The following is a 16799-nucleotide window of genomic DNA, read 5'->3' as shown; positions in this document are numbered from 1 at the left end:
ATCTGGGCACAAAGCTGATTGCTGGGATTGTTGGAACGTGCATCTGACTTGCTATCCTAAATTTATTAGTGACTGGTTTTATACCCAGTTTGTTCTTGTGCCAGTTTTACCCTTCACCTTAACTCTTTTTCTCTCCTGTACTTGGACTTGCTGATTTTTTTTCATAAATAACCATCTATCTAAAATAAGCTAAGTTCTTCTAGCCTTCTCCCTCAAGGTAATGCTTACCTCCATGTGCTTTAACTCTAATTGTTGTTCATGTGGATGATCAGAACCGTATACAGTGATTACTAGGGCACAAATACTTCCATGTGTTTCCTGGGAATCAGTCTGAGATGCATTTTAACATTTCATTTTCTTTTCCTCACTGTTACACCCCACTAGTTGTTTACAGGCATCCTGTGGTTAAGTACAAATTTCTTTAGAGTAGTCTTCAGCTCTACTGTCTTACGTTGTTTCCTGTAAACATAAACAAAGCCCAAAGTTCAGCGGTAATAACATAGCAGAAAATATAAAAGTACTGAGTATTTGAAGTTTGGAAATGCATATGAAATGGTAGTTAAATTTGTGGTGGCTTTATGCCAACAGGTGTAATGATTTCTTTAAAAGTGTTTTGAGGTGTCTGCATATTTAAGAACATCCTATTTAATACTAGGAATCTGAATAAGCTCAAGCCACTGTACTGCTGTTAGAGTTGCAAGTGCCTAATGCTTAAAGGACACCTTTCTTTACAGTAACACTTAAAAATACTAATTCCTCTTACTCATCTGCAATCCTCTTCCCACAGCTTGAGCTCAGGGCTGTAATGGAGCCTATTACAGGCAAAAGGTGTATGACTCAGCCATTGAGCCATTCAAACTCTTGGCTTTTGTAATTGCCACCATTACATCTTTAATAATTTTCCTCTCATAAAACAGATATCATTGGTTTAAAAGACCACTGCTAAAGATATATTGTATCTTTTGCCTTCAGATTTCTATGAGTTGATCAGCTGCAGGTGTTTAAAGGTTGGTTAGAATTTTACATATCGAAGAAACTTTTCTAGAATTACTACTTTTTCTTAATATTTAGGAGTATATCTGAAACAAATGAAAATGTAAGAAAGCCATCTCACAAGGTGCTGTATTTTCTTTTTTTTTCTTTTCTTTTCTATTTAGAGACAGGAGAGGGGGAAGAAAAACTGACCTTCCCATCATGTTTTTTTAATCTTCTTAAAACTTATTTAACCTGAGGACTGGGTATCTTCTATGTGACAAAATGGAAAGCGTTAATTCTTGAGTATGTAACTGAGGAAGTACCCATATAATCTAGCTGATGGTTTTTGTTTGTTTTGTTACGTTCTTGATTTGCTATATCAGAAATTGAACATAGAAACAGCTATAGTTTTGGAGGAGGGGGCAGAAATAAGAAGAGGAAATTGAAAGAACATAGTGAAGGTTAACAGGTAAAATGTTCAGATCTATATAAAAATAGCTTTTAATTCATGTTTTCTGCCCCTGCCCCCCACTTGAATGCTTTAACGTATCACGTTAAGTATTCACTTTGCCATGAATGTCAAGTAAAATACTTGTGAAAGAGGGATGTGGTGAGGACATCCAAGGAAAGTGTAAATGTTCTTAACCGTATATAGTCTATCTTTGTTTGTACGTACAATTGGGGAGAAGGCTTTAGGGAATATGTTGGGGTGTACTTTTAAGTGTATGCTCAAACTATGTATCAAGAAGCAACAGCGAGCTACAGGATGTATTAAACTGTAATTTAATGTACACGTTTCAGGTGCTTGTGTCTGTAGAATTCCAAGCTGCAAAGCTGGAATTTAAGAAAGGTCAAAATTAAGACTATCAAAAGTTCTTTGTGCCTGTAAAATAGGGTGCGATAGCTGTACGTAATCGTATTTTGTCTGTTCTCTCTCTCCCACCTGCAGCAGGTCTCCTGTGATATAAGCAGCTGCTTAATTTGTTTGTTCTTATTATTCAAGGTATGGCTTGATAATTTATTTATTGTATGTTATCCAAACCCTATCTTGAATATCACTGATTCTTATAAAACAAACTCTTCCTGCAAAGTTTGTCTCTTTTTATATCTACGGTAAAGAGTTATTTGCTACCTGAGCTTTTCTGTAGTATTTTTTTTTTCATAATACTGAAAAACCCCAACTACTACTAAGTAAATCATCTTCCAAACTCTCCTGCAATATATTTTCCTCATTTTAACTATGAGGATACCAAGAGAGGAGGACAGAGAGATAGCTGATGCCAAACAGTGCTGAAGATAGGATTTTGGGCTTCTTCATTTGCGTTGTGCCAGGCTATGTTGCCTTAATGCTGAAGCCAGTAGTTATCACTGAACACATTTGCTTGCAGTCGTGATTGGTGAGCACTCCTCAAGAGGAGGATGCATGGTATGTCCCTTGCTAGAGGTCTGTGTTTAGCAAGAAATAAATATTTGTTTAAAAAAAATAGAAAAGCATCACAGTGAGTTTAGGCTGTGGCAGAAGAAAGGGCAGTAAATTCTTTCGTGACATTCACTGCTTTCATCATGGGCCATCTCCTTGCGATCTTTCTTCCAAGTTTTCAAGGTAAATGTAAGTCTTGTCTTTAGGATAGTATCTTAGTCATTCAGATCTGATTTAATCTAAGAGCCCTATCCATGTATGTGTGTGCTGAATGGGGCAACAGTTCTAAAAATAACTGGAGAGGGTCAGTCTATATGTTTGAGTTGTAATCGTAAAATATTCTATACTAGGAAACAGAATTTGTTTCATTGGTGACATTACCTATAGTAATTATTTTATTTTCAAGTATTTGAGGCTGAAACCTAAATAATTTATACTGACTTCTAAAATTTTAAAATTTGTTTAAAATGTGGAATAGTTTTAGGATTTTTTTTCTTAGTCTTACAGTGGAGTTTAAACAACATTTTTTTGAAGAAAATGCAAAAATATGCATTGTTGCATGCATTGTGACTCCTTCACTTGCAGGACTTGCAGGATGATCCATTGGTTGATACCTAGAGAAAGCTTTTGAATATACTACTGAACAAAAATAATATGACACTGGATAAAAGTGGGTCAGAAAAGTCACTCCAACTTATGATTGGGTATAGCTAAGAGAAAAAAGGTAGTGTGTGATTTTTTTTTTTTTTTTTAAATGGGGGGTGTATGGGTGGTTTTGGAGGTTGTTTCTTTTATTAGTTTGGAAATATTTGTAACTAAGGGAATGGCATTTACAAAGTTGATACAAAATGTTAGGTCATTTTAAACTGTGAATCTAGTAGTATGAAGCATGCTCACATGGACTGTGAGATTGAAACTGCAGCAAGGAAAACATCTTGAGATTTGGAGAACACATAAATAGCAGAGACAAAATGACTGATTTACTGTGGATATCATCTGATGGTATCAGAAAATGTATTTACCAAATAAGGCCTTTTTTGTTAAATTCTGAGAAGAGACTGTTATCATAATAGCAATATTTAAAGTTGCTGAATTTTTTTAAAATCAGAAAAATAAAATAGAATTGTTTTAGAGTAGGATTAACTTTCATTGCATTGGTTTTGTCTCATGTATTTTATTGTATAAGAAGTTAATGGAATTGGAGAACTCTGTGTATGTCTTTTTTTAAATTTGCAATATAAAAGTTCTGAGTAGAAGCTGTAGAAAACATCTTTAGATTTAGCACTAGCTGAAGTAATGACTCTAGAAAATTTCATCTTTTGATTGTGGATACAGTGCACCTTCACTTTGGGTGGAAGGGGTTGGGAGATGCAAAAGTAAGAGGAGGGATATTTTATCCTTCATCCCCATATGCTGAAGAGCGGAGTCCAGTAGTCATCCAGATAAAATATTGATGAACTAAAAGTTTGTTAGCCTTAAACTGAAACCAAAATGTAGTATGTGTAATAGCGATGGTGTTTTTCTTAATACTTTGAGCTCATTTTTCTTAACCTAGCAAACCCCATCTGCAAGGCTTCTTGGTGAATTTGAAAAATCTTGCTGCAAACCATGGAAGAGTTCAGAATGTTTTATTATTTAATGAAAGTACTTGCAGATGGTATCATGGAGGTACTGCAGGACTTCTAAGTAGGGCTTCCTTTATATGTATAGCAATGAAAACCCAGAGTTGAGTCTTGTCTTAGTTCCATCTAGTGGCATCTTAAACATCTAATGCCCTTTCCCTTTGCTAGAGCTACTAGAACATGATGTGTTTATACCTTTGGGGAAAACTTGCTCTTTTTTCCGAAGAGGGCTTGCAGGTAGAAATAATAAGGTTCATTAAAGCTTCTCTTTGAATTGTATCCGCTTTTTACCAGCCTGGTAATCTGATGCATGTTTGTCGTTAAACTGTTGATTGATGTACTGTTGATATGTGCAGACTTCTTAAATGTGCACGTTTAGTGAGTCGAGGTGGTGTGTGTATGGGGTGGGGGGGAATCTAAAAGCAACTCTAAAGCCAAAAGGCTGGGCTTTTCTTTCACTTGTCTTGTACAGGTGTTAGGAAAGTGACAGAGAAGCTAGGTCTTGCTGACGGTCTTACTGAAGTATTGGAACAAACACCGTATGCTAATAAATGCAGTCTTCTAAAAATACATTTGTAACCATTTTGCTGGTGCTTGCTGTATTTTGCTCTATTTTATTGTTTGACTGTATGAAGTAAAGGCCTTCGGTTGCTAGCCAGCATGCCTCCTTCATTTTTACAAGGGATGGTTCCCAGCCGGCCTCCCAAGAGGAGTGTGCTCTCTCTGAGGTGGGAGAGATGCGTTGCAGGCCCTCGCCCTAGCGTTGCCTTTGAACAGGGGCTAGCAGCTGCCTGAGCGGGGATGTGTGGGGCCAGCAGCATGTGCTTACCGCGAGAGCCCCGAAAGAGTTGCCTGGGACTCGTACTCTCATCTCCCCAGGCTGGTGGGGGAGACCGGAAGATACCTGAGCCCACGTGAAAAGAGAGGATAGTGCATATGCACAAGTGTGGCAGCTAGTCCCTGGGCATGAAGTGTTTGAAGCAGAGTTTTGGGCTTTTCTGGCACAGGCATAATGAACATGTCTAGAGAAGCTTGACAGAGTGAACAGAGGAGAAGGGAACGGCAAGAAGAGCTGTGGGACTTTGGCGGGGAGGAAGGGGGAGGAAGGTAGGCAGGGGATGTGTAGGAAACTTTGGCTTGCTGTTCAAACAAAAATGGGCAGTATGGGGAGCCCCGTTTAAGTGGGATTTGTGTTGGGGGAGGGGCGATAACAACGTGTGGTAGAACTGATGGGACGGAGTTGGAGCGCTGCTATGCAAGGAGGGGAAATGGCAGTGGGAAGCGTGTATGCTCTTCATACACACGTAGCGGTGCCAAGAAAACAGACTGGGGCAATACGCGCTTCTACCCATGCCGCGTTGCCCGAATACATCTCTGCTCCCATACCTCCTTACGGTTTTCACTGCAGTTTGGTCCTTTGGATTCATCCTCGAAGTTCTAACGTGTTTCATACCGTCTTTGCAAACAACGGATCAGGGTTCACAGGGATGCCCGTCCAACAGGTGGTGTTTCTGAAGCTTGTGCTTACTTGATCCTTAGGCATAGCTGAACAGAGAGACATAAAAATTGCCTGGCCTGCTCGTCTTTGGTTCCATCTAGGAAAAGCCCATGCTGCTTTTCTCCTTCTCCCCGCCCTTTTTTTGTTCCCTCTTCTGCAGATGAAAGTGTATTTCATCTAAATTACAGATTTAATTTTTTGCAGATTAAAAAAAAAAAGTGAGGGGCATACCTTCTAAATTTGAAATTACATATATAGCCTGTGAAATAAGTTTTCCTGTAACTATAGGGTTAGAAGAGGAAAAAGTACCAGAACAGAAATGTTGTTAGTTGCTGGTGTGGTATGTAATGCTCTTGCTGGTGTGTAAAGCTGCTGCTGCTGCTTGCAGCAGTAGAAGCACAAACAGAACTTTTTTTGCTCCTCCGTTGTGGTCAGAAGTAGCAGCGTTTGTACTGAGTACACTGAGCTGTGAATTTCTCCCCAGGCATAAACCTGAAGCTGTTTGCCCTGGGTCACTGTGATTCGGATTTGAATAACAGTAGAGAAAGGTACTGCTAGAAGTGGATATAAGCTAATTAAAGTCACTCTTAAAAACTGTTGTCTGAGTGATTTTTAAGTCTTCTGTGGAAAAACAAAATTCCGTGGGACATCTATTGCTTTGATTACTATAGCTAAGCTGTGGGCACTTTAATACACCAAGTCAGTCAGGGCTGTTCTTGTTGGGTTTTTCTTGGGAGTGGGGTGTTAAATCACAATCACAGTTGATATTCCAGAGTTATAACCTGTGATGATGGTAATATAATGCTAGAATTGCTTCTGGGAGAGGGATAACTTGTTGCATATTTGACATTCAGTAGCTATCTGGAAAGAATTCTGATGGGGGCGGGAGGAGAAAAGTGTATGCAGGACAGTACAATTTTTGTCTTTCCTTGTGAACTTTGATTTCAGGCATGACTATAAAATGTGTCTAAGAACAGCAAAATGTTCTGATTTTACTACTGCAGAGAAACTGCTTCATTTTCATAGTGAAGCTGATTTTTTTTTTTTCTTGTGTGTGTAGGGGGGAAATGTCAAAGTAAGCACAAGAAGAGGAACTCAGCCTACATTTATACTAAAATGTTAAGTTAGTCTTTGTAAGGCTTATGTATATAAATAATAGTTTGTTTGAAAATCATTCTTTCAGCCAAATATGTGAATCTTCCTCCTCCCCTCCTCCTCCACCTCCTTCTTGGGAGGTTGAAGTATTGTACTAGGTGCTCTGGAAACTGTTTCATTCTGACACGCTCTTATTTTATTGCATGACTTCCCTAGCTTGCCTGGAGTGGTACAGCCATCACCTTGTTTCAGAGGGGTTGGAAAAGACTGGTAATAAACTTTGTGGGTATTCTCTACTAATCCAAGGAATTCTCTAGTAAGCATTAGATATCTTAGAAGTTGTGCTTGCGTAGTGGACAGACATAACTTCATAAAGAAAAAATCCCCATTTTTAAATACACCTCCTACTTGGCAGAAGTTAAGGTATTAAGATGATGTTGTTTATGGGCTACTTTGGCATATGTGCCACTTTACAGTGGGACAGTTGCTGGTCTGCTTGTCATTTTCCCACCTGTGACACAGCAGGCGCATAAGCTTTGCAAAACTTCGGTGGTGAAACTCCTTTTGGCAGGAGTTTCCAGCATATTGACTGACTGATAACGGAGCGCACGCAAAGAAGCAAGGCCTCCTCTGACGCGGCCGTGGAAGGAAGATGTACTGGAGGTAGAACACGAGTTGTCAGTGTGAGCGATGCGGGATTGCCATTAGGAATTCAGTATCTATTTGTCCCACCTCTTCTATGTGTCAGTACTGCCAGAGCTAATGAAAAATTTGCTAAAAACACGGATCCTTGACCTGACTACTTAGTTGGTGGTGATGGAGAGTGGGGTGTCAGGATTGTGCTAGCAATTGGTGTGTAATATTTAGAACCCGCCCTGATTGCGTTAGGACCAATCCTATACTGTCATCTAAGCCAGCTAAGCCAGTATATACTAATCATTTTACGATATAGGCTACTTCATAATAAAATGTTTGTCTTGTGGACCATTGCATTAGCAGTTACAAAAAAAAAAAATCACTGTTGTCATTATTGTGGTTTGTTATGTGGAGGAGTAATTTAGAGAATACACATTCCATTATTTTTGGGTTGGCAGTTGTCTGATAATGTCTGATAAACATCGATGTTGATTTTGGTCAGTGATCAGCAACAAGACGACCTCTTGCTATAGGATGCTTGGTTATTTTTGAACTGTGATCAAACGCATCAGTGCTCAGTTCACTGGCTGATAGTAATAGTTTTGTTATTGCATAAAGCGGGAGAATACTGTGTTGCTACGTATGATTAGTATAAAATATAATAGGATATTTGCTTTTTGGATGGCCACGTTAGTGTCATCTATCTTTTGTAATCTGTGTTACCAGAGCAGAAAATAAATAATTCTAATACTATAGTTGTGCTGAGACTCGGTTAAGGAACTCTGATCGGTTCTATGTAGTTATCTGTTATTCTCGTACAGAATAACTGGGCGATATTTGCAGCTCCACCAAATTAGCAGTGGACAGATTTTTCAGTGATGGCTGAAAGCATTAAGATCGGTTTTAATTGTTCCCACTCGTGTTGGGGTGCTACCAGCATCAACACTCCAACACTCCACTTGTCTTGATTCAGAGTTTTTCTGAAAACTTTAAGTCAAAAAATATTAACTCTTTAATAGTTACAACTGTTTTTTAAAAATAGCTTCTGTTAATAGGAACAGAGCAGGAAAAGTTGCTTAAGAGAGAAAATATTATTACAATAGCACTTCACTAAAACATGATCTTTTGATGCAAAGTGATTTTTACTTCTCAAATTATTTCTTGCTAAGAAAGTGTTGATGGAACTTGTTTTTGATACATTTTTATCTGTATTTTGTAGAAGTGGAAATGTGGCAGCAGATCTGGTAAATTACAAGGTTCCTGTTGACCCTATTTGTAAAGTAGATGTAGTTTCTTGCATTCTCATCTTGTGAGATGTGTTCTCCTTTATTGCGTTAAAGATGATTGATGGCAGTTGCAGGTTTACAAATACAAGGTGTCACTTTGAAAATAAGAGTTTTAGAGGGGTTTCTGCAGTACTGAGATACCAGTACTCTAAAAAGCAGCATATTGCCCCAAATACTCTAAGGTCTGCTAAGTGTTTTCATACAACAAATAGTGTTGTCCTTGAAGACCTTATGGTTGAAACCAGAATTAAAGGCAGTGGTTTCAGAGCAAAGGAAAGAGATCACTTGTGAAAAAGGAGGAGAAATTCATTGGTAAAACAAGTGTTGGAAAGGATTATGGGTGTGAGAGTATCCTTGAGGATATTTCTGGACGTTAGCGATTATAGACAAAATTGTACAGCTGTGCCATTGTTGAATGTAGCCACAGGGACTTGGTTGAGATTTCTGAGGTGGTGCTGAATCCTGTTTACTCTGGAATTTTTACTGGTTCACCAGTTTTGCAGCAGGACAGTGTCTGAAAAATATTAATGTTAGTCTACAAAAAACTTAAGCTTGCTTAGGGATATATGGAGCAACAAGGTGGGGCTCATGTTGGAAGCTCTGAAAAGACAAGTTGAGAACTGCAGGAACAACGCATTTTATAGATAGGAAGGTTTTGAAAAGGAGAGACGTGATCGGGGAAACTTTCCAAATGGTTTTGTTTAGGGGATAGTCACGATTAGTATCTCTGAATAATACAGATGGATGATGAATCCTTTCAGTGACTTTTGAAAGGCGTACTCAGTGGGACAAGTTCTACATGGGATAGTTTTTAACACCTTGAGAACCATGGCACCAGGATACAGATTCTGAAAGAGTGATCTCTGCGCCAGTACGTACAGCTCTGTTCCTGCATGTGTTGCTGTAGTCTTTCTGGTGTTTTAAAAGAACTTTCTTTGGGCACAGGTTGCTGTTTAACTTTTTCAAAGGGAAGGTGATAACTTAACAGAACCGTGATTGCTGCGAAAGAGAATATTCAGTAATGATTTACCTAAAGTGAAAATTTCCATTCTGTAGATATCACATTGGAGAGGTTTTATTTTGGAGGCAGTGGGAACTGATTGGTGCTTACTTTACTGTTATACAACTTAGTTAATAAATCAAAGTCCAAGAAAATTTAAATAAAATATGGTTGCAGTATATCTTTCCCAAAATAATGGGAGAGAGTAGGGAGTGTGGAAATACACCTGGTAGAAATCAAAATAGTCCTGGTAAAAATAAAGTTAACTCTTTAGCTTAGTGTTGATGTTTAAATTTGACGAAGTTAGCTGAGTCATGTCACATACTTTACTGCTCTTGCTTCAGTGTCTTTAAACCTCAATATTGGCTCAAGCTGCTGCTCTGCTGGGGAACTGACGCTCATCCGTTCTCAGTGCTTAAGTATAGTTGATTGTGGTTCAATCCGTGTTCAAGCGACAGAGAGATTTCTCCTCCTTAACCTCCTTCCCCGCCACTAACCCTCCCTGGCATAATCCTGCGTCCTGTCCTTCTTGCTACTTTATGTAACAGGCCTTATTTGAGACATGAATCTGCTCCTTGAGCTGCAGAGAATGAGTTTAGATCTACATGTGCAAACAGCCGTGAAGTGCGTGCATCTTAACTCTTCCCTTTATCAAATCTCAGCAACTTAAAATATATGTTTGCAAATTTTAAAATACACTTGAGTTGCAGAAAAGTGAGATTTTGCACTCCAGAAGAAACTTCTCCGATAGTGTTTTTTGCTTTTGTTTTTTAATTCGTTCTGATATGGTTAGCCTTTAATTATTATGAGGGAGCATATTGCTGTCCGGGGTAACCTGTTGAGCTGCAAATTATTTTAAAGGTTCAGAGTACTTGAAAAATTCTATTTTGTTCTAATAAGCTGTGATCTTTAAGAGTGTCCTGCATTGTGATATTGCATGTTAATAGCATTGATTAACTGTCAAGCAGTGGGAATTGATGAGAAAATGTCCATTGTGAAATTAAATGGCATTACTGAAGACTGTACCATGCTGTTGGTTAGGGAGGTGGCTAGACCCAGTAGTCTGTGGTAGGAGTATTAATGTGAGCTCCAGGTTTTTTCGCATGATTAAAACAGGCCATCTGTTCTTTGTTAAATGTTTACAAAAACAGCTTTTCTCTAAAAGATTTAAAGAGATGTGGGTCTAGTAAACACACAATATTTTTGAGCACCCTTTTCACCTTATTTCAAATAATACCAGAAATAATTCTGCTGCCATATCAAATAGGATATTAATACTTATTTGTGTTTAATCTCTTCTAGTTTCTTTCCTATAGAAGATTAAATTCTGTACCAACATGCCAAATTATAGCTTTGCCTATTACCAAAAGCAGGAGAAGTGATTTCAGTGAAGTATGCAGATAAATTTTTCATCTTTTGGTTAAAAAAGAAAATGTAATATACATCTGTTTCCGATTTTGTAAATGGAAAATGGGGGTTCTCCCATTTAGAAGTTGCGACCCTGTAACCAGAATTAATCTGTTGTAGATTTAAAGAAGTAGAACTACTTGAAATAACTCCCTATAGTAGGCTTAAACTAATATTTATTAATAGCAGCCTATTCTTCTTCCTCTTCTTCCCTCTTAAGAAAAAGCAGGCAACTGTTTTTGGCTAAAGAAATGCATCTTTCAAGCTGCTTCTGATCTATTCTCACTAGATCTGTGCTGCTCCTACACAGCTTCACACTAGGGAGCAATGTAGGGTTGTCAGTTAGGGATATACAGTTTTAGAATATTGCAAAACTGGAGACACAGACTTCCTAGAAAAAAATAAAGTTAATCACACCCATTTTCTGAATAAATGCTACAATTTACAAGATTTTTATATAAAAGTGAATTATAAAATGTACCAAACTGCAAAGGGAGTAGTGTGTGGCAAAAATAACGCATTTTCAAATGACAGGAAAATTGAATAAAGCCTAATTGGGGCAGATTTGGCTTTTTGTAGCTTAATGTTTTGGGGATTGTGAATGATGTGAAGCAAAAATATGGTATTTTAATTTTTATGCTTTGTTATCCACATAACTTAGTATTGTAAATAAGAGATTATAAGTTTTTTATATTCCAGTTTCATACATAATGTTTGCAAGTAATATGTAGACTAAATAGTTTTTGTGTGTGCTGAGAAAGACTCTTGTGAATAAGTTTTGGAGGTAGTGAAGAGTCTGAGTTTTGGTAGGCTGATATCTTCCAGAATTGCGCTGCGGCTGGTTGTTAAGGTTACTGGGTAATAGAAGGTGGAAACGATCACTACCGTTTTCATTGCTTAACCTCATGTCAAGACTTTACATTAAAACAGCAAATGGCAAACCATAAAAGGTTGGCACTGATGTGTGCAGCCTTGGAAAGCTGTATACCCTACGCTCACATTCACTTTTCTTTTTTGAAAGTTGTTAAGATTCCTTTGTTTAAAAAAAAAAAAGTCTAGAGAAGAGGCAAGAATTTTTTTTAATTAGAATAAAAAACTAATATTCAAGTGTATAAAATAATACAAACCTACTTATATTGATTTCATTGAGACAGTCATATAACCAATGTAGATGCACTCTTGACAATTTTATAGAACTAAATTTAAGTGGTGTTATTCGACTTGTTGCTGTTTTTAATATTCATTAGCTTGGCTGTTTTGCATTTTTAAAAAAGGATGAAAAATTAAAACTGCCAACTTTGATTTATTCTAAAAAGCTGTTCTTCATAAATAAGCTTATATGTAGTTTGTAAAAGTCCCTCCTAATACTGCAAACAGATACTGTAGTTCCCTACCTAAGGTACTTGCTAAATACAAATTTAACGAGTAACAGAAAGGAAGACTTAAATTTCTCATATGTTAGACATAGTAAGTGAACAGTATCAACTCAAGAAAAGGACTGAGTATTGCTGTGGACAGCTCAATGAAGAGCTCAATGAAGACTTTGATAAAACTTGCAGTTGACATCTCAGAAGAACTCAGGATGTATGAGGTATGAAATTGAAGATAATTGGAAAATAATAGTATTGACTACACTGGGGTGTTCCCCCCTACCCCCCGGATTTTTTTTTTTTTTTTTTTTGTGGTATGTCACTGTTTCTTAAAAATATTGCAAAACTGAAAGTGTGGGAGGGGGGACAAAAATTGTTAACCGTGCAAAAATACCTTGCAGAAATTAAAAGTACTGCTCTGAAAGCTATGAATAAGAAGCACTATATGCGATCTATGTGATGAATCTTGTCCTTTCCAACCTAAACATAAAATGTTATACAGTATAAATACGTAACAGCGTGAGGTGTAGATAAGAGTTTTGTTCTCTGTCATAGCAAAAATCTGAGGAGGCATTCAACTAAATTAAGGCCACCAACTGAAAGCAATTAAAGGATTTTAACAATATATATATTTAGGTAATGCATAGTTAAACTGCAGAACTCATTTACATCACTGACTGCCTCGGATCAACAGATCAACGTTTTCAGTACAGATATCTAGTCTTTGTGAACTTTGCAGCCTGAAGGTATCTATTTGTGAACATTATTGTGACCACAGAAAAGGTGTCGATTCCTAGTTTGTGATTGCCTAAAGTGAGTTTGTTTGAGGTGGGTCTTGAAGGATGTGGTGCTAATGCACTGGGTGCATCAGCTCCGCAGTAGAGCTCTTTCCACTGAGACTGCGGCCCTGTTGCACAAACAAGAATCTTAATAGGTGGAAGAAGGGAATATGCAGAAGTCGCACAGAAAGTTTTTGATTAACCAAGTATCTTCAGTCTGCCACTCAGACTTCCCCTCTGTCCTCGAGTCTTCCATAAGGAACTGTAGTGTTTAGCTTGCACTGTTCAAAACTCTCCCAAAGAGCTGTAAAGTGTTGTTTTTATTTCTTGGTAGGCCTGCTGTCTGTCCTGCTTGGGTAGTTTCTAAGCATGCAGATTCGTTCAGGGTAAAAGTTTTTTTTGCTACAGTGAAGAAATGAAAATAGTTAGGACCTCACTAGTTCAGTTGGTTAACATGCAGAGAAGGATATTAATATATGTGGACAAGTAAACATGCTTTTGTTTTCTCAGGTAATGATGTTAAGAATTTTATTTCTTAAATTTTAACTTACCTGCACTGTTTTTTGTAGGTCCAGGTGGTTAAAGTATATGTCTATACGTACTTAGCCCTTGTGCAAGAAGAGAAGTGACGGATTTGCAGTCATGCATTTGCACGTTTGCCACTCCGGAGTGCTGTTTGAAAAAAGAATAGACCAGGGAGACATGAATAACATTACGAATAGTTAACACAGGCACTACTATTCCCGGAAGTAAAGATCTGTTTTGCTACAGCCCTTTCTTCTCCCCGATTCAATGAATCAAACGTCTCTGTAAATGGCTAGAATTCATGACCAGGTCTTACAGAGACTGTTTCCATTTTAGAATCAGGCCTGACTTCATTTTTAGGGAAGAGAAAGGTGGAAACATTTAAAAAAAAAAAAAAATAGAAAAATGGTGCGGCCGCATATACAGTTGTAAGAAAGACATTGATAAGGTGTCATACTGTTACTTTTCTTCGTGGGAAGCACTTCAGCCCTGAGTTTATAACTGCTGGCAGGCAGTGAGGAGTAGCAGGTTAGAGCCTTGATAAACTGCAAAGTCATGATAGAGCCTATACTCTTTCATTGCACGCTCATGGATCTGTGTGTAGAGCAGAGCCGTTAAGAAGGGAAGAGATGCAATTATATTCAATATGTTTAGTCGAGGCACTTGGCATTTGTGTGATTACACATAGATTTTCCTGTTCTTCACAAGTCTGGTGTGAACCTAATACACTATATGGACTTATTATTATTACAAATGTAACTTCACAAACACTTAAGACAGGTCTTTGTCTTGTTTGTAGCAGGTACTATCTATTGCAATTATAAGTAGGGAGCTGTGAATCTTTGACATAAAAAGTAACAGCATATTACTTTATAAAATGGCTTACTCCTTCATGTGTTGATCAAAATACCTGCTGTCACACCTGAACTAGTGTAAATTGCTTTGATTAATTTTGTGTAAAAGCTGCCAGTGAGTATACTTGATTTTCCTAGTGTATGTCTAGAACCAAACTTTTAACCATTTTTTTCCCCCAGAGGGCAAAATTCCAATGCAGCCAAGTCACCTGTTCCAGGTTATTTATTCTGACCACTATTTTGAATATAGAAATATCTGAAATAACAATTGCTTTCCTTTTGCATCTACATGTAGAACACCTAAATGTTTTCTATACTTCCACTTTGTATACAAACTTTATTATGGAATAATCTTACCCTTGCTGTATCAAAATTTTTCTGCTTGTTTTGTCACTGTTTTAATTGCTGGTGTGTGTATTAATGTTTTGCTGTACAGTATTTCAGATATGTTATTAGTTTAATCTTCTGCTTTGTATTTTCTCCCTCTGTAAGATCTTGCTCCAAAGTAGAGAGTGTTTGATTTTTTTTTTTTTTCAATGCAAAGTTTTAGAATTCAAAGTTAGAAATCTAAAATTTCATTTCTGTTTGTCTCTCCCAGCATTCTCCATCAGAACCCTTTTTAGAGAAACCAGTGCCGGATATGACTCAGGTTAGTGGACCGAATACCCAGCTAGTGAAAAGTGATGATTATCTGCCGTCAATTGAGCCGCAGCCACAGCAAAAGAAAAAGAAAAAGAAAAACAATCACATTGCTGCAGAAGGTCCCAGTAAAGGTTTTGGTAAGGAAGACTTTCCTGGGGGACTTGACAACCAGAATCTAACTAGGAACTCGGTGGATATCTCCCAAGAAGAGAAGAAGAAAAAGAAAAAGCCCAAGACAAAAAAAGAACCGAAGGATCCTAAAGAACCCAAGGAAAAGAAGGAACCCAAGACCCCCAAAGTCCCTAAGACCCCTAAAGAGCCAAAGGAAAAGAAAGCAAAAAATGCCACGCCAAAACCGAAGACCAGCAAAAAGACTAGGTAGGTCAGAGAACTAATGTATGTGTTCAGAGGACAATAGTGTATTTGTGGGATTTCTAGAATCTCTGTGGTAGGCGGAGTGGGTGAGGATGAAATCTTGCTTTGTCACTTGTCATCTATCGTCTGCAACGCTATATTTTTGAGGAGTGCTCAGGCGTGTTTCTGTTCTTTGGATTTCCCGTTTATGGCTTCATAATTATTCTTAAATAAGCTGGAAAGGCAGACGTATTTGTCATAGCCAACAAGGCTGATTTTTCTTTTCAAGGAATAAACGTTCCTGGATCTGTTAAGATTTCAAAACTAACTCCTTTTCTTCTGATATTGATCTGTCATTGTCTGTGGTTTGTGTATTAAGAAATTAAATTGCTTCAACAGAAATTTTTTTGGTTTGACTGAAATCCAGAGAGGGAGGTTTTAGAGAAGAAAGATTTGATGAAGTTTTTGTCTAAAGAAAGAAATTAGCTACATAGTGTTGTTACAAGTTTTACTACCCTTCCAGACACTTTTATACTGGCACAACCTATGGGCTAAAAGCTTTGCTTTTTAAAAAGGCATTTTCATATGGATGTTGATGTATTCTCCTTGCAGGGATTATACTCATTTTACTGTTTCAGGTAAAAACAGTTTTTCTAGTACAAAATCTTTCTGGATAGACGAGATGCTTCAACCCTGTTTCTTAGCTGTTTTCAATTGGCATCATGTCCCTTTATCAGTCTAGACTTAAAATACTACAGAGTAGTATGAGAGAGGACAAACTGCTGTTATACATGAGTAAATACGTCATAGATAATCACACAGATTCTGTCCTTACCCCTCAACTCCCCAAACACCATGACTACAAATGCTTACTTGAAAGAAAACTGAAAGGAAAAAGACATTAAAGCTCAATTTTTTTCATTTGTACCTAGAATTTCTTACAACTGTTCTGAATTTGTTCCAAACATCTGAATCTGTTTTTCAAGATGTGGCTAGTGTTATAAAATATAACTTCCAGATGGAAGCACAGCCAGACTTGGTTAATCTGAATCAGTTTGCAAAATCCATTTGTATCAGGGTTTAAAAATTATAGTTAATGAATGAGCTTTGCATATATTCTGCAAGGCTGGCTATTGGTTAGTTTAGTTACAGTGGTATTGCTAAATGAGGCACAGGTAGATACTACTTGTTTCTTTGGCAAGAAAAAGATGGTTTGGTGTTTTTTTTTTTTTTTTTTTAAACTAGAAAGCAGAGAGAGTGCTTCCAGAAGAATTTATAAACATTGGCTTGTAAAATTAAATGTTGTTCTGATCCAGCTGTATTAGCTTTTCAGTAA

At 37.5% G+C, this 16799-nt stretch overlaps 1 protein-coding gene across 5 annotated transcripts in view; it reads left to right on the top strand.

Moving 5' to 3' along the window:
• CHD7 (chromodomain helicase DNA binding protein 7) overlaps positions 1-16799 on the top strand; it is a 132475-nt gene that overhangs the window by 59458 nt on the left and 56218 nt on the right. For all 5 annotated transcript variants that reach the window (XM_068932626.1, XM_068932629.1, XM_068932627.1 and 2 more), the window contains one exon: positions 15066-15487. In XM_068932626.1, coding sequence (XP_068788727.1) covers positions 15066-15487 — 422 coding nt within the window. The remainder of the gene's footprint in view (positions 1-15065; positions 15488-16799) is intronic.

The sequence above is a fragment of the Struthio camelus genome, chromosome 2 (genome assembly GCF_040807025.1).
Source record: "Struthio camelus isolate bStrCam1 chromosome 2, bStrCam1.hap1, whole genome shotgun sequence".
In the NCBI taxonomy this organism is placed as follows: domain Eukaryota; kingdom Metazoa; phylum Chordata; class Aves; order Struthioniformes; family Struthionidae; genus Struthio; species Struthio camelus.
Note: the sequence above shows the minus strand (reverse complement) of the source record. Positions and strands in the feature narration are given on the sequence as shown.